This window comes from Anabrus simplex, chromosome 1 (genome assembly GCF_040414725.1).
Source record: "Anabrus simplex isolate iqAnaSimp1 chromosome 1, ASM4041472v1, whole genome shotgun sequence".
NCBI lineage: Eukaryota > Metazoa > Arthropoda > Insecta > Orthoptera > Tettigoniidae > Anabrus > Anabrus simplex.
The window spans coordinates 1,563,848,468-1,563,873,181 of record NC_090265.1 but is presented as its reverse complement, the minus strand read 5'-3'; the positions used below and the strand labels follow the sequence as shown (position 1 = coordinate 1,563,873,181).

Genomic DNA, 24,714 nt, shown 5'->3' with positions numbered 1-24,714 from the left:
AATCCCACTATCGGCAGCCCTGAAGATGGTTTTCCGTGGTTTCCCATTTTCACACCAGGCAAATGCTGGGGCTGTACCTTAATTAAGGCCATGGCCGCTTCCTTTCAACTCCTAGGCCTTTCCTATCCCATCGTCGCCATAAGACCTATCTGTGTCGGTGCGACGTAAAGCCCCTAGCAAAAAACAAAAAACAAAAAACAATTCACTCCTTTTAAGAATTGGCACTACAAACTCTCTCAGGTATGCAGCATATTACATTTCTCTTTGTATCTGAGGAACAGGAAGTCACATGATGTTTTTGTTTACAAATATAGCTCGGTTTCTATGGTAACAGAGCACGTTATCTTATGAGGAAAAATAATAGTTTGTCTGTGTTTTAGTACAGTTTTTGCAAGAGGTTATGCTCAGAACTTAGAAATGGGTAAACACAAAGCAGTCTATAGGCCAAAGAAAGTGACTTTCCGCAGAAATAGGCATACAACTGCACAAAATATCATTCGTGATTCACCTACCCTAAATAGTGCCTCAGCCAAGAAGCTTCTCAAAGACTGTGGTAACAACAGTAGTGGTGTAGATGATGTAAATATTATTTTTAATATAAATATTATGTTCAAGCAGATGGAAAAGTGTCTTCAGTAGTATGTGGGGAAAATAACTCAGTGTAGGCTACTTAAAATAACAGGTTTAGGTTGTGATTGTAACCATAGTGTGCAAGAAATGTAGTATAATTGGTTCCTTTGACAGTTGCCATAAATTAGGAGAGAAAAAACAGATTTATTCCATAAACAGGTGTATAATATATGCTATGAGGTGTTTAGGGCAAAGTTTAGCATAATTAGGTATATTTTGTGGTCTAATGAATTTACCACCACCTGTAAAGAAGTCTATTTACACACTGGTGTACCAGAGAATTCTTGCTGCCACCAATCAAGTAGCTAAAAAATCTCTAATTAAAGCAGCTGAAGAGGTAGAAAGTCTTACAGGCAGAAGGGATATCTATAAGCTGTGATGCCACATGGTTAACAAGGGGTCACAGTTCACTACAGGGTCTGTGCACTGTTATAGGAGCAAAAAGTGGAAAAGTGATAGATATACAGGTTCTGTGATCATCTTGCAAATGATACGATCAGAGGAAAGGTAAGACTGACACCCTAGCTTATCAAGAGTTGTGGGAGACACATGAAAAGGTCTGTGACATCAACCACAAAGGAAGTGCAGGTAGCATAGAGGTGGAGGGTATGAAAATTATTTTCAGTCGAAGTGAAGCCAAACACAATTATTAAGATAGTATGTCAGTTATATTGGGGATGGAGATATCAAGAGCTACAAGGCTGTTTCTGATGACCATCCATATGGGCCAGATATTTATATAATGAAGGAGAATATGAGAGGAAAAAAGCTGAGTGATAAGAAGCCACTCGGTGGCAAGAACCGACTGACTGATACTGTGAGAAACACCCTCGCTGTCTATTCTGGGAATGCCATTCAAGTTAATAGTTTATCTATAGATAATATAAGAACAGCCACCTGGCCCATTTGGTTCCACAAAGCTTCCATCGACGATCAGCTGCAACATTACTTTTGTGCAAAAGGTCTAGACATTTGGTGTCATTACAAGCACGCTGTGGTACAAGGAACTGCAGACAAGTATAAACATAAAAATAATCTTGCCTCTGCCATTATGGAGACAATCAAACCAGTTTTCAAGAATCTTGTGAAAACTGAACTGTTGATAAGATGTGTTTGTGGTAAAATACAAAATAATGAGTCGTTCAACTCTAAAATCTAGAAAATATGCCCCAAAACAGTGTTTGCTGGAAGAAGAGCTGTTCAGATTTTTCTTGCTAGTTGCTTTACGTCGCACCAACGCAGATAGGTCTTATGGCGACAGTGGGATAGGAAAGAACTAGGAGTGGGAAGGAAGCGGCCGTGGCCTTAATTAAGGTTCAGCCCCAGCATTTGCCTGGTGTGAAAATGGGAAACCCACACTGTTCAGATTAGTATTAATGATGCTACCGTGACTTTTAACGATGGAATGAGGGCCAGAATTATAGTGTTGCAGCAGTTAGAACTTGTGGGTGAAACATATTGTTCCCAGTTTCTTCAAGATGAAGATGAGAAATGCATATTTTCAGCAAATGAAAGGGTTCTGGAGACTATAAAGGAAGCAAGGAAATGCAAAAAAGAGACAAGGTTGGAAGAGGAGGCCAAAATGAGCCAGAAAGAGCACTCTGTGTATGCAGCAAGGGTGTTTTAATGCAAATCTAAACCTTTGATATGTTTTTCACTCATTTCCTCAAGTTTCATTTCTTACACAGTGTTTTCAATACTCTCTCAATTTTTAAGCTACTCCAATACAATTTTGCATGACTATGAATTTTAATCACATGAACAACATATACTAGGATCTTTTGTATAACGTATGGCATTTTCTTTATAAAAATAATTTTTTCAAAAAATTCAAATATTTTTTCATTTAAATATTGAAAATAAGCACTATTTACAGTGCCACATCTGTGATTATAGTGTACATTGTAGACTTGGGTTTTACAAGGAAAACAAAATAAGAAAGAAAAAAATAATGGGGGGAATTATTGTGTAAACGCTGCATGACTGCACAAATTACACCAGAACATTTTACAATGTACTGATGACCAATGGATAACTTAAAAAAAATAATTGAGAATGTCTTAACAATATGTTAGTATTAAACATTAAACCAGCAAATTTTCATTTCTTTAAATCATACGGCTGCAGAAATAAAAAAATATTGAATTTCATTAAATTTACACTAGTGAATGGTATATTTCCCCCATGTTAAATAAGCCTCATTCAAGCGGACACTTGAATTCTGGACAGTCAAGCGGACACTTGAATTCTGGACAGTGGACAAAATCATTAGTCTTGTCCACTTGTCTTAAGCAGACACTTTACCTGTTATAGGACATGCTCTTTACACGGGACTATGCCATTCTTTCTCTTAGTATCATTCTGCAAACATGTGGGAATTCCTTTTGAATGTTTATATGCTAAAGAGTAAAAGAGATGAAATGTACATAGGAATGCTGAAGTAGCCATAAGTTAATTGTTCTGTACAGCGCTCTTTCATTAGGGTCATCTTGTGCTGAAATTAGAATACATTATGAGAATTATTCTAGTTATCCAAGAATGCTGCCAGTGACTGTTTACTCACAAGTTACTGAGAAATTTTCCTGCCTATCTTGCATTGCATTATTCTATTCATAACTCATATTGTCGCTGATAAGGTTGAGGTCAGACAGTTTGGTTCAACTTAACAAGAAAGAGATTTTCATGTGCTGATTGTTGAGACAGAAATATTTTTTTTTTTGTTGCTTTATGTCGCACCGACACAGATAGGTCTTATGGCGACGACGGGATAGGAAAGGCCTAGGAGTTGGAAGGAAGCAGCCGTAGCCTTAATTAAGGTACAGCCCCAGCATTTGCCTGGTGTGAAAATGGGAAATGAAACAGAAATAGCATACCATTTCAACTGTCCAGTAAACATGAGTAGGAGGGATGAGTGTTCAGATCTCGAGGCAAGAAAAAAATGTAGTGCAAAAGGACTTTCAGTGAGAAAAGCTCGCTGAAAATTTAAACTGCAGGAGATTGTGAAGAATAAAACTGACATTTTAAGTGAATGGGAGGAAAATAGGAATCAAGGAATGAAAAGAAAGTGGGAGTAAGTTTTCGCACAAGTAAACATTGTGGTATATGAGTGGTTCAAATGTGTTCGAGCAAAGAAACTATGAGTGAGTGGGCCAGTGTTACAAGAAAGTGTGAGAAATCGCAAAAAAACCTGAAAGTTGAGGTTAATTGAATACAGAATTTGTGTGTCATGCTGGGTTGGTATTCCCTTTTCGAGAACATCGCAATAAAGAAAAATGTGCTAAATTTGTACAGCCAGCTGAATGATTACTTCCTGAAGCTGTAATGAATGTAAAGGCTGTAAAATGACTTGTACTATCTCCTAGGAAATATTTAGTTAGAAATGATTGAGAACAATCAAAATAAAGATGGATGCTTATATTTAAGGTGGATGTTCTTTGCCATTAAAATGTTTGATTAATTTTTACAAACTTGTTTTAGTGGACGCCTCTCATAATGGGCATCTTTCCATGAACTAACGGTGTCTACAGAAGAGAGGTTTGAATGTATATTGCATGACAGATTGTTATTATTCCTACCGATTGTGATGTCTAAAAATTTATTTTCTTGTTATTTTCTGGTTCCATTGCGATTTTTTAAAGCTTATTTATGTCTCACCAACATAGATAGGTCTTATGGTGATGACAAGACAGGAAAGGGCTAGAAGTGGGAAGGAAGCGGCCGTGGCCTTAATTCAGGTACAGCCCCAGCAGTTGCCTGATGTGAAAATGAGAAATCACAGAAAACCATATTCAGGGCTGCGGACAGCAGGATTCGAACCAACTATCTCCAGAATGCAAGCTGATAGCACGCGACCCTAACTGCACGGCCACTTGCTCCGTCCATTGTGAATTTGACTGACTGGTGTAAGGAATCCAGTGTGTTTAATAACTATTGTGCGTTTGTGACATCATTATCATATAAACATATTAAATTATCTACATATCTACTCCAGTGTAAGATTCCTTTAGAATGCTCATTGGTTAAGAAATTGTTTTCTAAGTTATTTAGGAAAAGTTTGCTATCATACCTGATAAAAGGAGAGCCTGTCAAACCCTAGGGAGCATGTCTCCAGGTGGCAGATGGGGCTACAGAAATGAACCGGTGGACCAACAGGCAGCCCTACTCCTGGGGGCTTTACAATACTGGGACACCCTCTCTCCAGGGGTCATAAATATGGACAGCCCCAGTTCAGGGTTATGAGTGGAGTCCACAACGGTAACAACAGCGGTAAAGGTTGAATTCAGAACAGTGCAGCTTGTGGAAGTGGTATCCTAGTACTCGGGATTATTAAGAGTAAAAGGTATATGTTCATAACTTACAGGCATATATCTTGTAATATATCAGATGTAGTGTCTGTTCTCCATGTTGGGAGCGGCCTAAATTCCTGCTGGCAGCAGCCCTAAAATGCATGATGCCAGGCTATGGCGACAAGCCGGTCAGCATCTCTGTTGCGAATCAATAGATCAAGTCTATGTGAGTTTTGTCGAATAATGCTAGGGTATCCCCCGGAAGCGTCACGTGTCAGCCTCACCTGACCACCACAACAAATGGACAGGTCTACTGGTTCAAGGGCGGAACCAGCTAAAGAAGCTAGCCCAATGCAAACATCGCTATGCTCAATATTGGGACTCTTACTTGACGCAGCTGCAAATTTGCAGCGATGCTAAAAGAACGGAAAGTGAACATTGCATGTGTGCAAGAAAAGCATTGGAAAGGCCAGAAATCTCATGACATTGGAGGTGGCTATAAACTATAAACCATGGTACATCTAACACGAATGGTTTTGCTATCATCGTTCGCATCAGCCTGCAAGATTGAGTTGCTGAGGTTCAGTGCTATTCCAACTGTCTTATGTCAAGTACAATTGACACAGCATCCTCTCCACTCCATGTCTTCTCTGCATATGCGCCATACTCTGGCTGTGATACTCAGAAAAGGAACAGTTTTGACAGGAACTACAACATCATATTTCAGTGAGTCTTCGAGAGTTTGCACTTCTTTGTTGTGATCTTAATGGGCATGTTGGTCACACCAAGGATAGCTAAAGCTGCCATGGTGGTAATGGCTATGGAATTGCTTTTAATCGCGACATTCCTACTGACATTGTAATGACCTATTTTGATTTCAGTTGGGAAAATCACAAATACAGTCTTTCTGAGGATGTATAAAGGCAGATGGAGAGTGAGTGTCTGCCATTACATTTAAAATTCCTTAACCCGGTCTTCACATGAGAAATGATGTATGGTGACTTCTCAGTTGCGTTTCTGGGGTAACATTAAGAACTATGCAATTTAATACAATCTTACCCACAATGTGTACACTACTTAACCTAGAATTCTGTATACAATGTAGAATTCCATAGCGAAGCAAGAGTATATCAGCTAGTAAGTCAATATGTTCAAGGTGTTAAAAGGAATAACATCCATTACAAATGTTTAACCCTGCCTTCCAAGTAGGAAATGCTTTGTAGTGATGAGCTGACTAGCTGATAATTACAAATAAATTTTTGTTAGGTATAAGAATGTGGTAAAAACATTCAATTACATTTCCAAACAATGTATAAATAAATAAATGAATAAATAAATAAACAAGATGCTACTATCAAGGTACTGTTGCCATACTGTCTGTTATTTGCTGAGGTCTGTGACACATTAAGTTGTTCAACAATATATTTTTAACTGTTCATTCTCATTATAATTGGGGTCCTTTATGTTTACAATGAATATCAAATATTCAAGTATAGTGATAAAGGAAGTAAAACAAGGCATTCCCCTATAAAGAAATAAGTAGCTTTTACTCATGCTTAATCATAGTCTATTTCTAGGAATAAACTTGTCGGGTTTCTAGAAGAAAAAAAAAACTAATGTCGTTCAGACACTTCATGGCATCCTCTGCAAGGTATATTTTATTGGATTCGATACTATCCTGAATAGCTGTTCAAAGATTATCCTCTTCTACATCAGAAAGGCATCTTACTTTAGGAGTTTGTTCTTTTTTTTTTTGCTAGGGGCTTTACGTCGCACCGACACAGATAGGTCTTATGGCGACGATGGGATAGGAATGGTCTAGGAGTTGGAAGGAAGCGGCCGTGGCCTTAATTAAGGTACAGGCCCAGCATTTGCCTGGTGTGAAAATGGGAAACCATGGAAAACCATCTTCAGGGCTGCCGACAGTGGAATTCGAACCCCCTATCTCCAGGATGCAAGCTCACAGCCGCGCACTTTAGGAGTTTGAACAATTTGAAGGTGTATTCATAAAAATAGTTGCACAGTATTTTCGGTAAGTTTTAGAATTATTCTAGCAAACTCTTTCAATTCTTCCTTAACTGTACCCCTATCAACTTGAATTATGTATGGCTCATCAAAATGTTTTATGCACAACTTACTATTGGGTTTTTCAGTTTAGAAAAATCTGTCAGAATGTGATGAAAACATAGCTTAAGCTGGCTTTCATCCGTTGGTAAAGAAAAGGTCAATGATTTATCAGTTTCTGTGTCATAATTCGACTGACAGCCGAAGACACTACAGCGATGAGGTATTTTCAAGTTTTCACATGTTGTTGTTTGAGTCATCAGTCCATAGACTGGTTTGGTGCAGCTCTCAATGCCACCCTATCCCTTGTTAACCTTTTCATTTCTACGTAACTATTGCATCCTACATCTGCTCTAATCTGCTTGTCATATTCGTATCTTGGACTACCCCTACCGTTCCTACCACCAACGCTTCCTTCAAAAACCAGCTGAACAAGTCCTGGGTGTCTTAAGATGGGTCCTATCATTCTATCTCTTCTTCTCGTCAAATTTAGCCAAATCAATCTCCTCTCGCCAATTCGATTCAGTATCTCTTCATTTGTGATCCGATCTATCCATCTCACCTTCAGCATCCTTTTGTAACACCACATTTCAAAAGCTTCTATTCTCTTTCTTTCTGAGCTAGTTATCGTCCATGTTTCACTTCAATACAATGCCACGCTCCACACGAAAGTCTTCAAAATCATCTTTCTAATTCCTATATCAATGTTTGAAGTGAGCAAATTTCTTAAGAAAGCTCTTCCTTGCTTGTGCTAATCTGTAAATAAATAGGATATTAATGTATTACCTCTAAATCCACAGGACTGAAGTTGTAGTTTATCCAACTTTTCTAGGAATTTGTGTATTGCAGCTTAACACTCCAGAATGAAGAGAATGTTGAGGTTACATACACACTTTTGTTGAAAAATATTTACTCACACTTCCATGCACAATACTATCGATGTAAAGAACTGTCGTACAACACCAACATATTCCACATAAACACACAATCTCTGCAACTTATGTCCATAATTCACAATAAACTAGCAATAACACTGCAAGAACACATGTGCTAACTGGCTTTACTTCGCCAGTCCTCGAACTGGCCTAATCACGTGATTTTACCGGGCCATGGCCTGTCCTTCCCGTTGCCTTTGGTACAGCCCAAGCCTGGTGTGAAAATGGGAAACCAGAAAAAACCATCTTCAGGGCTGCTGAAGGGGCCTAACAGCTAGGTCATCAGCCCCTAATGGTATGAGGTGCAACAAAATGAAACGATAATTAAAACTTGAAATGTATCCACTAACTAAAATATAAAACAAATTATGATGAAAAATGACAATCAGTGGATCCAATTCACAGTGCTTTCTTTTCTGAGATGATGCTTGTTTAACACACTGGAGACGCCGCCAGTAGTTTCTACGGTCTCGTGATTTCATTGCTACTGTAGGTGCTCGGAGAATCTATGAGCATATGTTTTTACTGTGGCTAGAAAGAGAAGCCGCTGTTTCAGCGAGCTCTGACTTCACCAAGATACTGTCTGATGCTTCTAGTGAGCATACAGGTTACTAGTTATGAGCGGAAGTTAAGAGCTCTTCTTTCAATGCATTGATTACACAGCTGCATTCCGACATAGCCTGTGGCTGCGTCATAGCTCACTCCCAGCAATGAAACGAGCGTGAAAGTATGTGCGTGCGGACAGGAAGAGAGTGTGTTTGGGAGGCTGGCTTGTTTGTGTTATTCTTGTGGCTATTATGTCTAATTCAAGTGCACAAAATTCAGACGAATCCATATTGGATGTTCTTATGGAAGATTTAGGTTCTGAAATGGAGAGGACAACGATGATGATTTCATACAAAGGAACCATGATGATTCTGACGCTTCAGGCTAGTAAACCTATTATTTAGCTAATTTCAAATAGGTACAAAGTGGGTTCTGTAATTTAGTTTTATTCTGGGTCCCTAATAATTTGAGTTGATTGCTGTGTACAGATGACAGCCTGCAGCAACCTGATGCAAGCCAGTCATCAAGTTATGAACTGCAGGAAAAACATCAAAACAAAGGGAGGAAGCATGCAGTTCAGAGACCCGCTATTGATGACAGACAGTCATCTACCGATAATCTTCTTCAATTACCCGTATTTCAAGAAAAAGGTGGAGTAAGAATTCCAGTGGATGATAACAGTGATGCACGGGAATGTTTTAGTAATTATCTGAACGTAGATATCTTTAGGGACATAAAATCAGAAACAAATCGTTATGCAAGTGATGCAAGAAAAAAGAAAAGAAATCACAGTGAACAGATAAAGCAAAGATCTCTGTTTGGTTCCTGGACTACAGTACATTGAGGGAGATTTATCACTTCTTTGCAATAATCATTCATATGTGTTTGTTTGTAAAGTCAAAGTTGGCAGATTGTTGGGCAAAATAGCTGATTCTTCAAGCTCCTTTCCCGAGGTCACTCCTATCTAGGGACAGATTTCGAGCAATTTTGTCATTTTTACACTTGAATAACAATCGAACCTATGTTCCAAAAGGTCAACCCAACCATGAACCCCCTGCATAAGATTAGACTGATTTATGACCACTTTATTAGAAAATGTAATGAAAATTTCTATCCCACTGAAAATTTGACAGTTGATGAGGGCATATGTCCCTTCCAAGGCCGGGTAGGTTTCCGTGTTTACATAAAGAATAAGCTAAGCAAATATGGAATCAAGTTTTACATTGTCAGTGATGCAGAATCTGGTTACAATACAAATGCAAAATTTATACAAGGTCGGCTGGGAGAACAAATAACATGGTTCAGGAACTAATAAATTGGTTATGTGGTCCTTATTTAAACAAGGGTCACACTATTTATATGGATAGATTCTTTACCAGTGTCCCATTGTTTCATCATTTGTGGAGCAGAAAAACAATAGCAGTTGGCACTGTTCAAAAAAAATAGGAAAAACCTACCGACAATTTTCAAAACAATGAAATTGAGAAAGGGTGAAGTGTTATTCAGACGTAAACAACATTTACTTGCACTCAAGTGAAAAGACACAAGGGATGATTATTGTCTTTCATCAAGACATGGGGCAAAAACGACAAGTGTACAGGTAAAATGTAAGGGAGGAAACATAAACAAAGAAAATCCCGATCTAATATTAGATTACAATAAAAATAAAACTGGAGTGGATCATGGGGATCAGTTCCTTAGTTATCATCCATTCCAACATAATCAACTGAAACGCTGGGAAAAATTATTTTTCCATATCTTTTGCATCGTTATTGTAAATTCCTTCATAATTTACAAGAAAACCCAGTCAAATCCAAAGAACGCACATTTATAGGGCTTTATGATTGAATTAGCAAATAAGTTTGTGGAAATGGGAGGCATTAACAACCCAGTATCCAGCGTGAGTAATATCACAAATTCTACTGCGCGACTGACTGGAGGCATTTTGTTGAAAGGATTTTGCCCACTACAGGGAAGCAGTATGCATCTAGGTACTGTAAAGTATATTCCAACAAAGGATAAAAGAATAATGGAAGGAGAATTAGAAGGGAAACGCAGTGGTTCTGCAGCATTTGTGATATCGGTTTGTGTATGCCGGATTGTTTCAAGGCCTACCACACTAAAACTAATTACTCCTTGTAAACAATGATACCCATGCCAATTGACCTCGTAGGCTAAACTATGTATATATCAGTAGTATGTTTTAGTTGATCTGTTCTCAATATTTGCAAAATTTTCAAATATTAAACTGACTGGTATCAATTGCAACATCAGAAAAAAAAAAAAAAATGCTTGTAAAAAAAATACTATGTTCTTAAATACCATATTTACGCACATAATCCCTGCATATTTTTTAAAAAATTTTGAGGCACGAAATTGGGGTGCGGGTTTTATTTGCATCAAGGTTGCCAACACGCTCCTGGCTGACCTAGTTTTCGATGCTGAGTGTACAGTTATGCTTTGTGCAACCGTAGATGGAAGAAAACTGTCCCCACGTCATATTTAAAAGGAAAACAATTCAGACTTTTAATTCTAAACTGACTTTACATTTTGTTAAAAATAGTACCGTATTTTACACAGTAATTTAAATTCAAAATTTCTCCGCATCACGATAGAACGTGTCTTCCGGAACGTGCAGGGGTAGCTTTCCGCACTTTCACTCACTTCAGTGTGTCTATAGTGTGTTTCATGTTTGAAAATAGAGTGAAATCGTAATTCTTTTGTATTCAGCGTTTTAAGGAATGCCACAATATCACGTAGCAGGCAGTAAGCGGAAAAGCAGAATCCGCGAAAACTGGCGAGGGTTGACATTTCTGAATTACAAGATGGCTGGTAATTCAAAATCACGTAATTGGAAGTCCAGTTTCTGTATTACAAAAACTTTGAATTAACTAGGTTTTACTGTATTGCAAAACTAACATCAGATTTCATCGGTGTGTCTATTTCAAGTGTTTACATTGCACGAAAAGAATTATCCACCACCCGTCGTGTTACTGTCCAGTAAAAAGAGACCACGTGTGAGAAGTGTTTTAGACGTGGAGTGTGACGAACTTGTAAGTAATTTAGGAGAGGATTCTAGTGATGGTTTCCCATTTTCACACCAGGCAAATTCTGGGGCTGTACCTTAATTAAGGCCACGGCCGCTTCCTTCCCACTCCTAGCCCTTCCCTGTCCCACCGTCGCCATAAGACCTATCTGAGTCGGTGCGACGTAAAGCAACTAACTAGCAAGAGACAATGAATCTTCACATCTACAGGGAATCGAGCCTATTGCAAGTTCAGATTAATGAAATACCTCTCACATAAGTAGGCCTACCTGCTCATTTTCATGGAAAATATATTTCATAGCAGTGATAATGTATTTTTATCATCTTAGGCAAAGCAGCTATATCCGTAAATTTACATGTTCATATTTGCGTAAAGACCACGTGGACCTCGCGGAGTGATACGAAATGTTTGTTTATGCCTACGTTAATCTTTCAATGGAAGGAATTTTAGTTCATTTAATTTTTTTTCACAAAGAGCTTTCCTAAAATGAGGGTGCGGGCATTATTTGACGGCGGGGATTATTCCGGTAAATATGGTATATACAAAATAAACTGCTGCCCTATTATAATAATTAAAACTTATTTTTGTGAAGAGGAAAGTCAGGTCTTTCTAGATATTCCAACAGTTTTTACAACCATCGCTTTACCTAACCTTGAAAAAAAACATTTAAAATGTTAAGAATCCTGTGATTTCTGGAGGATAGCATGTTCAAAAAAGGCCGTATCCAATATGTTAAAAAGAAGTCCAAAATCCAAGTCACCGGCCCCTCATAATACATACTAATCACTGGTAAAACAAAACCATGATGTTCCTCATACAGTGGTACTAATCACAGGTAACGTAGACTCACTGTATTCCTCACATGGTGATATTAATCACAGGTAATGCAGACCCAAGGTATGTCACACATAATGGCACCACTTGCAGTAACGCAGACCCATGGTGTTGCTCACATAAGGGCACCACTTGCAAGCAACGCAGACCCATTATGTTCCTCACATAGCGGACTAATCAGGGGCGCCGGTATTCCCGTAGTGTTCCTCACATAGTCGAACTAATCACAGGCCACGTATACTCTTGGTGCTGCTCACCTGAGGTAATAATCATAGGAAACGCAAAAGCATGGCATATCACACATTATGGTACCGCCCATAGGCAACACAGACCCATGATGTTTCTCACATAATGGTACCACTCTCAGGCAACGCAGACCCATGGTGTTCCTCACATAGTGGTAATCACGGGCAACAGCCAAACCCATGGTGTTCCTCACATAGTGGTACTAATCAGAGGCAACGTAGACCCATGGTGTTCTTCATATAGTGGTGCTACTCCTAGGTAACGCAGACCCATTCTGAACACAGGGGAACCGATAGATTTCAGCGCAGCGTACAGCACTTTTTCTTGCATGGACATAAGTCTGTGCAGACGAGTGCCCCCCCTCCGCCTCGGTGGGATATACAAGATGGTATTAACCACAGGCAACGCCCAGACCCATAGTGTTCCTCACATGGTGGTACTAATTGCAAGTAACGTCGACCCATGACGGTCCTCATGTAATGGTACTAATTTCGTCATCCCTTCATCGCCCCTTTCAGTCGCCTCTTAACGACAGGAAGGTGATACCGTGAGTGTATTCTTTGTCTGCGTCCCCCACCCATAGGAAGGTTAAGAGAGATATGAATTATTTCATCTGTAACTAACTGTAAAAGTAAATATATTTTTTTCATTTACCATTTTCATTTTTAGGTCATATTTAAAGGGTTTTAGGTCATATTTTGGTCATTTTTAGGGCAGAAGTTCATGCATGTTTCAAGAGTATATGTCACAAAAATCTGAGCCCTAGTTATGAGGGTATTTAGGGGTTGTAGCAAGAGTGTAAAGGAGAGGACTTATATACATTGCAGGTAAAACCCCAATTAGATTATGTTTACACCAGGCTTACTTGACACAAGAACTAGAAAAGGTCCAAAGAAAAGCAGCATGATTTACTCTGGGTGATTTCCAGCTAAAGAGTAATGTTATGAATATATTGCAAACTTTGGGTTGGAAGGACATGGCATTAAAGAGATGAGCTGCTCAACTATGTGATATGTTCTGAGCTGTCAATGGAGAAATGGCATAGAATGACATTAGTAGATGAATAAAACTGAGTGGAGCTTTTAAAGGATGAAAAGAAGATAAATTTGGAATTCAAGAGGGAAAAAAAAGTACATTATGGATCAGGTAATTTATCATGGGAAATGTTTGAAAAATCACCCAAGATCTTTGAAATCATTTAAGAAAAGGCTAGGTAAACAACTGGTAGGGAAACTGCCACATGGGCAACAGCCCTAAATGCAGATCAGTGAGGAATGATTGATTGATTAATAAAGAAAGAAGATACCAGTACTGCTGTGGCAGTAATGAAGTAGGTACCTCTGTTTTCAGAATTTCTAAATTACATTTTGAATGATATGACAGCTTATATAATAAATTCACAGAAAGGCAACAAAAGTCTAGTTCATGACAACAGTATCATATTAGGCTCAAAAGTAAGAAAGTTAAAAGAGATTCTTGCAATGGTTGTAATGCAACCTGTGTGACAAATTGTGACACTACAGACATGACTACTCCGGTGCTACGTGTTCAGCATTATGTCATACAGCTAACTGAGACCATGTACAAGAAGTTGCAAGCATTTGAAATGTGGACGTGCCAAAGGATGCTGAAAATACTTTGGACCAATATAGAAGTTTTGCACTGTATGAACAAAGAACCAGAAATTCTCACTACCATCAAGAGAAGGTCATATGATGCGGAACAGTAAATATCATCTTCTGCAAGTAATACTCCAAGGGAAAATTAACGGAAAAAGTGGTCCAGGGAGAAGTAGGACATCGTCGCTCAGCAACTTGAGCCAGTGGTTTGGGGTGACAAAGCTTACTCTGTTCAGAACAGCTATGAACAAACCACAGATCATGCTACTGATTGCATGTTCTGTGAGGACATGGCACATGAAGCAGCAGCAGCAGCAGAAGAAGAAGAAGAAGAAGAATACGAAGAAGAAGGAGAAGAATACGAAGAAGAAGGAGAAGAAGAAGAAGAAGAAGAAGAAGAAGAAGAAGAAGAAGGGTCCCCATCCAGAAAACGTGTCAAATAAACACATTGCTGACAGAGGCAATTATAACAATTCAATTCCGACTCAGTCTGGTGGTAAATGAAGGTGTTCAAATACGTCAGCCACATGTCAGTAAATTTTCTGGCACATAGAAGAACTCATAAGGGATACCTTAGTCTCCAAAAATATACAAGTAATTAGTGGGACATAAAACCACCACCATCATCATCATCATCATCATCATCACCGCCGTCATCAACTGCTAGGGAATGGAAAGTATAGAAGTATGTATACTTATCTTTATATTTTAATCAATGCTGAATATTACACTTGGAAACATCAAATTTTTAAGCAGCTTACATATAATTTTTGTATTTGTTTGTTCATTTCACCTCAAATATTTATACTTTTGCTTATTTTAAAGTTCATATTGTGGTGTTTTCACTATACTTTGGTCATCTGAAACATAAAGGGTGCATTCTTTTCAGCATATTCATTAATATTTGTTTTCTAAATAACTCTTTCTGTGGATCAGCAATACGTATCAGTCTCTGGATTCCAAACTCATGGGTTCAAACCCAGAGCATGTAGTAGGATTTTTGCAAGTCAGAAAATGTTCATGCCATAGAAAGTCTGCATGTAAAATATCTTTCGTAACACATTTAGTATTTACTTGGCAAAATGAATTAAAACTCAGCCCAAGATAGATACATTTCACTGTCATGTAAGAGTAAAATGAACTTCAAAACTGATAAGCAGGCAGCCTAAATAGTGTCAAATCAAAATGCCTGCACAAGAAAGATGATGCCATATGATTATTACCCATCGTTGTTGATGTTCACATCCAAGTGTACATTTCTCGTCTGCAGTTCCTGTCATCACATAATTCTGTGTTCTTACTCTTGATTTTAAGAAGAAAAATACATACCAAATTGATGGTGAACCAGACTATTGTCATTTTAGACTGATCCCAACAGAGTTGGTGAATTTTGGAAAGAGGGAAAATCCATAACATGTTGTTCATGTCAATGTGTGAAAGAATCTAAATGAATACATCAGGCATTCATTTGATAAAATTCTCTCTGCATTATAATCTAAAGAGTTCTTGGTTTCACTACCAAGAGTGCTGAAGGTATTTAGCTAATGTGAGCATGAAAGGAACATTGAAATTAATGTGTAAGTCACCCAGAAGATGTTTCTTCAAGACTTGCATTTTGGCAGTTGTAGATGATGGAGAAAGCATTATTGTCAAAAAACTACATCATCAATTAACATACACGATCACAAACACTATGAACCTTAAACATGAACTTCAAAAGTTCTTTAACGCTTTGTTCTCTATGGCATGCTCCACCAATGTGCCATTCAGACTGATACGTGCCTGAAAACGAAGAGCAATATTATCACAGACAATTTGATACAGCTATACTGGTACCCTCAGAAGTTCTTCTGCGATAGTTGCACACAGCTCATCCACACTGTGGGTGCAATGTTGAAACATCTTGTCTTTAAAAATGACCTCATAGGAAAATATCTGGTGAAGTCAAATCAGGAGACCGAGAAGGCCATTACAAAGACCCAGAGTTGGTCAATTCAGCGTTGCAGGATAGTATCATCCAAGCACTGTTTGGTATGGCTGCTTTAAATTTGGGTCCTGCATTATTCTCTGCAGTTTTAAGTAAGAAATTTTCTGATCTCAGGGGGAAAAATAGGCATTGTGAATGAAGTTTTTCAGGGGAACTTGGAATGGCATTTACCATAAACGTTAAGCCTGCATTGTTATGAACACTCCAGGGCCTATCTGCTCCTTTTTCTCTCAAAACACTATCAGTGATGTTTAATTTTGTGTTTATTTTTGTAACTGTTCACAGATTAGAGCCACTGCTAGCAAACTCATTTGTCATCCTCCGTAGTGGAATACAGTATAAGTGCACATAGCGTACACAGGACAACTGATATACAATTCTGTATTGCCTGGTCCAGCACACTGTTACTCCCCCTCTCAGGCCATAAAGTGGTGCCATTGCAATACTATTTGCCTGAGAGTTTGAATGCTACAGCCTGTGAAATATCATATACATAAGTATGGACCACATTGTATTATCACAGTTTTAATGCCTATAACAAAATATCAAACTCAAATAAATTAAATTATTATTTAACCTGATAACTGTGAAGGAGCACTAAATCTCTTCTTGCAATATTCACACTCATATTCTCCATCACACTCGGCTCCTGGAATTTGACCAGCATCAGTTTTATTTTCAAATGTCTCAGGTTTCTTCTGTCCTGCAGAGTCTGGTACCATAATGGGACTGGATTCTGCTGATATCATAAGGTGAACTGTATTTCCTTCATCAAGGCCATTAGATACCTGAAAGTATAATTAATTTAAGTACAACCAGAAACAATTCAGTCCTCCATGCTCATTCAAATCATAATGTAGCAACCAAGACAACTGTAATTAAATCAAGAAATGTGAATGACAATAGTTTTATAAACAGTGGTTGCTGTTTGATATTTCAAAGGGCAAAACAATGGGATTATCGACATTCTTTACTTGAAACAGGTGCTTGACTGCGAAGGTATCTGAAAGAGGTGGGTCTATGAATGTCCGACCCTTGTCCCATTGTCTATGGGGTCGGGTATGAAGTGAGATGAATCTTCACAGCAAGAATTTATGACCAGATACCCTTCCTGATGTCAGCCTATCTGATGGAGGTAACATTGAAGCATATATCTAGAAATCTAATCATGATGTTGATTGAGCTCACAATAATTGATATAAAAACACTCTTGAAAGAGCAGATCTTCATTCCTTCACCAAGAAACCAAAAATATTGTTTATTTTGTCAGCCACTATAAATAAATTATGCTAAAATAGGAAAATAGACATGGGTAAACACTATGGGAAGAGGAAGTAAGAGAAAAGAGCAACAGTGTAAACATGAAGATGTAAGGTAAAGAGTTGTCATCATCAGCCCTTACTCTTATCCAAGCATATGTTTTTCACCTGCAGTTCTTGTTTAGTCTGCTTTGTGCAGATGACGTTGATGGGCCAATCCTTGCGTAGAACATGCAACCACATTTGGTACACCTGAGAGAGGAGGGTGGACGCAGTTGGGTTTGTCTGAGTTTTCTTCTAAGATGAGCTTCTGTTTGCACTCTTCAACACTCTGTTCCAAACTGCTGGACAGCAGTGGATGAGGTTGCACGCGAGTGAGGGCGATCTTCAGCAAGTGTTTGCCAAGTACTGGGGTCGATGTTTGTGATCTTCATGGTCTATATGAGCTGATTTTTGTAGCGTTTGAGAGGGGTACCTCAAGTCCTCCTGCCAGAACTGAGTTCAGTATACAGTAACTGCCGACGTAGTCTATTGTCACTCAGGCGTTGGACATGTCTAATCCATTAAGCTGATGATTGATGATGGAGGCTTCCATATTGTTCATTTGTGCCCTTTCAAAAACTGCAACATTGGTTACATAATCCTACCATTTGATATTCATGATGATCCTAAGCTTCTGCTGGTGAAAACGTTCCAGTTTCTTGATGTCACAGCAGTATAGAGTCCATGTTTCACATCCATACAGTAATGTGCAGACAACAACAGTTTGGTACACCATCAGTTTAGTGGATATTTTTAGATCTTTATTAGAAAAGACTTTGCGGGAAAGACATCCAAAAACACAGTGAGCAGCTCGTATTCTGTTTTCTACATTCATCTCCAAGGTGTCCGGCTTCATGGCTAAATGGTTAGCGTGCTGGCCTTTGGCCACAGGGGTCCCGGGTTCGATTCCCGGCAGGGTCGGGAATTTTAACCTTAATTGGTTAATTTCCCTGGCACGGGGACTGGGTGTATGTGTCGTCTTCATCATCATTTCATCCTCATCACGACGCGCAGGTCACCTACGGGTGTCAAATCAAAAGACCTGCACCTGGCGAGCCGAACTTGTCCTCGGACACTCCCGGCACTAAAAGCCATACGCCATTTCATTTTCATCTCCAAGGTACAATGTGTAAACAGCTCAATCTTCATGATTGGCTTTCTCCTTATCAGTCCCATGTATTCTACATATTTTCAGCCTCTGCAATGTTTTTTCTTTTCCTCCTAGGTTCATCAGAGGGGTGGGCATCCATACTCAATGAGAAAATCTATGCTTACAAGATCGGCACTCCAAACTGAGAAGAAATTCAGTCAAACATAGCAAAAGGGAACAGACAAAAAGATAACATGTTTATGTAGGTGATAGAAAACAAGGATTACAGGTTAAGCACGAGGAAGACATTTTTTACAAGTTGCTTTACGTAACACCGACACAGACAGGTCTTATGTTGACGATGATGAAGATGATGCTTGTTGTTTAAAGGGGCCTAACATCTAGGTCATCAGCCCCTAATGGTACGAAATGAGATGAAATGTAATGACAATTTAAAAGTTCAAAATCATCCACTGACCAGAATAAAAAATGTGATAATGAAGAATGACTGGATCGATATGAATTTAAAACAATCAGTGGATCCAACCCGCAATGCACCACTTTCCCAGAAACTATCATAAACAATAGTACCACTGACCAAGGGACTGCTTCTAAAGCACAATCCTGAATCGAGGATGCTTGTTGTCTAAAGCGGTCCAAAATCCAGGTCAACGGCCCCTCATAATGGTACTTATCGCTAGTAAAGTAGAACCGTGGTATTTGTCATTTTGCGGTACTAATCAAAAGCAGCGTAGACTCACGGTGTTCCACACATTATGGTACTACTCACAAGTATTGTATGTTGCACAGGTAACGCAGACCTATGTTGTTTCTCACATAATGGCACCACTCACAGCAAACACAAACCCATGGTGTTCCTCACCCAGGTGTACTAATCACGGGCACCGGTATTCCCGTGGTGTTCCTCACATAGTGGGTACTAATCACAAGCAAAGCAGACCCACGGTGACCCTCATATAATGGTACTAATCACAGGCAACGCCCAGACCCGTGGTGTTCTCACAATGGTACTACTCATGGGTACTCTAAAGCCCATACTGATTTACCCTCTGTTGCTACTAATCTCAAACCTATTGCATATCTAACATAGTAGTACTATTCACAAGGAAAGGCGACCCATGGTGTTCCCTGCATGATGGTACTAATCACGAGTAATTTCATGGTTCTAATACAATCATTCTTTGGTTGCCCCTTTTAGTCGCCTCTTACAACAGGCAGGGGATATCGTGGGTGTATTCTTCGTCGGCGTCTCCCACCCATAGGACGTTATGGTGACTATGGGATAGGAAGGGACTAGGATTGTGAAGGAAGCGGTCATGGCCTTAATTAAGGTACATCCCCAGCATTTGTCACGTGTGAAAATGGGAAACCGTAAAAAAACCATCTTCAGGGTTGTCAACAGTGGGGTTCAAACTCACTATCTCCCAAGTACTGGATACTGGCTGCAAGCGACTGCAGCTATCAAGCTCGGTACACACGAGAAAGAAAAAGAGACCAATGTGGAAAGTTAACAAAAACATACAAATTAATAATAGAAAGCTAGCAATAAGGAAAGGAAAATAAGGATAAACATTATGGCAGACCAACTGAAAGAAAGAAAATCAGAGAAATGAACAGGGACAAATGTAATAAATACTCCTGTATGTTGTATATACATGCATACATTCATGCTTGATGAACGAATCCATACTCGATTCCAGAACCAAGTTGCAGAGCCTAATGTGTTCGGAATGCATTCTCCAGGGGGCAAATCAATAGCCTAGAGTGCAGGAAGGCCCGATTTCAATCATGAGGACAGAGGGAGTTGAAAGCGCCAATCGCTGATTGCGGGACAAGGAAGGCATGATTCGGAGGAGAGAAGATATTTGAGGCACAACTGGTGGGATTTCAGCAGGACATATCAGATCAGTTGGATTCAGGACGTCAGTTAGATTGCATAGCCATAGATCTTTCCAAAGCCTTTGATAGAGTGGAACATGGAATATTATTAAAGAAATTGGAGGGAATAGGATTGGACGTAAGGGTTACACGTTGGATAAAAGCATTTCTAAATTCAAGGGTTCAGAAAGTCAAAGTAGGAAATAATGTATCTCAGGAAGAGAAAGTTTGGAAGGGAATTGCACAGGGTAGTATAATCGGTCCGTTACTTTTCTTAATATACGCAAATGATTTAGGGAACAATATAACATCAAAAATAAGATTGTATGCAGATGACATAATTGTTTATAGAGAAATAAACAACATTGAGGATTGTTCAGAATTACAAAGGGACCTTGAAAGTATCCAACAATGGGTTGAAGAAAATAATATGAAGGTTAATGGAGGCAAATCAACTGTTACAACTTTTACAAACAGGAGCTTTAAAACTGAATTTGAATATACTTTGGATGAGGTAGTTATCCCAAAAGATGGCAAGTGCAAATACTTAGGTGTGAGATTTGAAAGTAATTTGCACTGGAAGGGTCATATTGATGACATTGTTGGGAAAGCATACAGATCATTACATGTCATAATGAGGCTACTTAAAGGATGCAACAAAGAATTAAAAGAAAAAAGTTACTTGAGTATGGTTCGTCCATTATTGGAATATGCAAACAGTGTTTGGGATCCTCACCAAGAATACCTAATAAAAGAAATAGATAGTGTGCAGAGGAAAGCAGCAAGATTTGTAACAGGGGATTTCAGGAGAAAGAGTAGTGTATCAGAAATGTTAAAGGAACTTGGGTGGGAAACTTTAAGTAAGAGAAGGGAGAAAACTAGACTTATAGGATTATATAGAGCCTATACAGGAGAAGAAGCATGGGGAGATATCCGTGAGAGGCTTCAGTTGGAAAATAATTATATCGGCAGGACTGACCACAAATATAAAATTAGAAGGAATTTTAGCAGAAGCGATTGGGGTAAATTTTCATTCATTGGGAAGGGTGTGAAGGAGTGGAACAGTTTACCAGGGGTAGTGTTTGATCCTTTTCCAAAATCTGTACAGATATTCAAGAAGAGAATAAACAGCAACAGAGAAAATAAATGAAGTGTTAGAGGGCATTCGACCAGTGCAGGTTATTGTAAATAAAAAAATGTGTGTGAATAAATTAATTCCATCCCCTGGTCTAAGGAGTTTGGACAGCCAAAGTAGGGGACTGCCTGTAGGGGTGAAGTACAGTGGGGACTTCGAGGGCCCTGGGACCGCTACGGTAGCTGTGAAGGCCCTTCAGGAACTCTGAAAAGTGGTGGCAAAAGGGGCTCTGGTTAAGACGCAGCAGGTCGTTATGCTACTTAGGATCCAGAACGGGTAAAAAAAAAAAAATAGTAAATAAATAAATGCAATGTAAATATTAATGTTATACCAGTTGTATAGTATCATTTGAAGTAATTCCACATACTGTATATCAGTTGACTATATTTGTAAGTAGTACAGGAGATATTATAAGTTGAATTTTGTAAACAATATAAATTTATTAAGGATGAGCTGTGTGTTTAATAGAAAACATTGTTAGCGTAAATTGTATAATATTGTATTATAGGAAAAATTTTCTTCTCTTGTTAATTTAATATTTAGTGCTTGACAATAATGTATTTTAGTGTACCATTTGCCACCGAGGTAGACACCTCATTTGCAAATAAAGAGATTTTGATTTTGATTTTTTGATTTTGAAATTTTCCAGCAAGAACTTTCACTCGGTGAATCCCCAAGTTCTACAGGACAAGGACACAATAGCACTCATTCCAAGACTGGAAACTGTTGTAAATTAAATAAACCATATCCCGGCATAGGTAAAGAAGAAAAGGGCTAGCACAGAGAGCCATTAATTAATGGGAACTTCTCAGATCATAACGTGTGTTAACTGTGTTCTGATTTGTAAGAAGTTCAATGGGGCCGTTAGACACATTCAAACTGTTCAGGACAAAGCAGGCTCAATGTCTGTTGGTGGCTCCCCGAGCATCAGTGGGGGTTGATTGCACTATAAAAATTGAGAATGCTTGTTACCCAAGGTTTGTCTTGCTCCAGTGTGCTCTGAATGTGTATCGCATGCGGAATCGTAGTCGCTGTTTGAGATAATACGTTCTTTGTTGAGTGTGATTATTATCATGGGAATTTACAGTACAGGCTAAAATCAGTTTCTATTAAATATGTGGAAATTTAAACCACAGAATTGTGAGATTGATCTATAAACAATGTTAACTAACGGTGATTAAATACACACTGGAATCTTTAGTAAACTGTTGAAGCAATCAGTGCCAAGTATCTTCAGCCACAAGAGTATGAACTATTGTACATAGAAACTCATAAGCTAATACATACGCTCGCCCATGTATATTAAATCAGGACCCACACTGGTTCTATGTTCAAGGACCGACATCAGTACTTTACCTACAGCGGGAGTGTGGTGCTATATTGTTCGCATAACCAACTGTAATTGATAATCTTAACCATAATGCTCAATAGTAAATATTTGTACTGACAAGATCAATTAAATATCACCTTTGTCAATAAAACATGAAATTTAGGCTGATGACCGAGATGTTAGGCCCCTTTAAATGACAAGTATTTTCATCAACATGAAATTTATTACAACTTCAATACACCGAACAAGTTTCAAGGATCAAAATTCTCTTTTTTCAGTGACTTAAACTGCCATTACATATTAGTGTTGACGAGGTGGATATTCTTATTTAATTGACCTTTTAATGTGATATAACCAACTGTAACTAATTCTTCCTGTGTAGCAGAGACCGAATAGCCACAATGAGTGAAGAAAGAAGCCTACAGTAGATGGTCATCAGCATCGAGATGGAGTCCTTGGTTTCAACATCATCATCTAGAATCAACGTGACTTGCTAAATACTTAAGTGGCCGGAAGGAGGCCGGCCGCTATCAGAATGTCTTATAATAATATTATGTAAGGAAAGTGGCCTTACCAATCTGTAAATAGCTGTATATAATTGCAATAGAAAATGCTGATTTGCAGCTTGAGTTTTGGATAGTTTGAAGTGAGCATGGGTTAGCTTTTATGCATTTTATATTTTTCTTTGTAGTGCCTTAAGGGTATTTATTTAGTCAGTTTTTTATTGTGGTAGTCATCACCATAGTTTAGTGTATTACCTTTCTTAAAGTTGCTAAATAATGACACAGAGTAAACAGTCATCTATATTGGTAGGAGTACAATGCCCTACCCTAGAGTCAAAGTAGGAGTCTTTGGGGAGATTAAAAGGCACTTACTTTAAAAACACATGCTGTACATGTGCATGATTTGCAGGCACCATGTGATGAGTGGTGGCAAAATTGAACTCATGATTTCCTGCAGGAAGTGATTATTGATTTAACCCATTATGCTATCAGGGATATTATTTGTTAGTTTTCTGGATTGAGGGCAAGAGCATTGAAATGTACATCAGTGACATATCCATGGAATTTAAGGCTGCATTTAGGACCTAAATGTTTTCTAAACTATGGGGTTTATTAATAAAAATATGTGAAATGCAATAATGCTGGTACAGTAGATTTTTCAATAAGAGGAATAAATATGATAAGAGATACAGTTAGCTGCAGGGTGGGCTGAGGTCTTGGTCATGGGTGTGTCTATTTTTAGGCATGTGGGGAAAGTGTGTGAAGGAAGGAGAACCAGGATAGCGTGTTATCCAGGAATTTGGTTAAGGCAGATGTTGAGGAAAGTAGAACGGAAGGAGGAGGGTAAAGAGAAGGTAGTAATTTTCCACATTGGTACCAACAATGTAAAGCAAGCAGGAATAGGTACTAACAAAGTTGGGAATGTGTGGGTCTGGTTACAATGATATGAGAGAAGTTGAAGGGAGCAGGGATTGTTATCAATGGAATAATGTGCAGGAGGGTGATCAGAGATTTAAATGAGATTACGGTGTGAGAATTTGTGGGAAATTATGAGGGAGATTGCAGATCCTAATGGGTGGGTTGAGATAAGGATCTACAAACAGATGGCCTTCACTTAAACCAGAATGGTACATAAAAGCTATGGAGTTTGTTTAGAAGGGTAGTAGAGAGGTACATTCATGGAAATGGGGTGGACTAGGAAATGGTGATGAAAGAATAGGGAGCTCAAAGTCAAGTGTGACATAAAATTGTGTTAAACTGTA

General features: G+C 38.6%; 1 protein-coding gene across 1 annotated transcript in view; it reads right to left on the bottom strand.

Annotated features, from left to right (window-relative positions):
- Window positions 1–24,714, bottom strand: part of LOC136862402 (uncharacterized) — a 154,727-nt gene that overhangs the window by 72,862 nt on the left and 57,151 nt on the right. Inside the window, exon 6 of the mRNA XM_067138881.2 lies at window positions 16,772–16,982. Coding sequence (XP_066994982.2) covers window positions 16,772–16,982 — 211 coding nt within the window. The remainder of the gene's footprint in view (window positions 1–16,771; window positions 16,983–24,714) is intronic.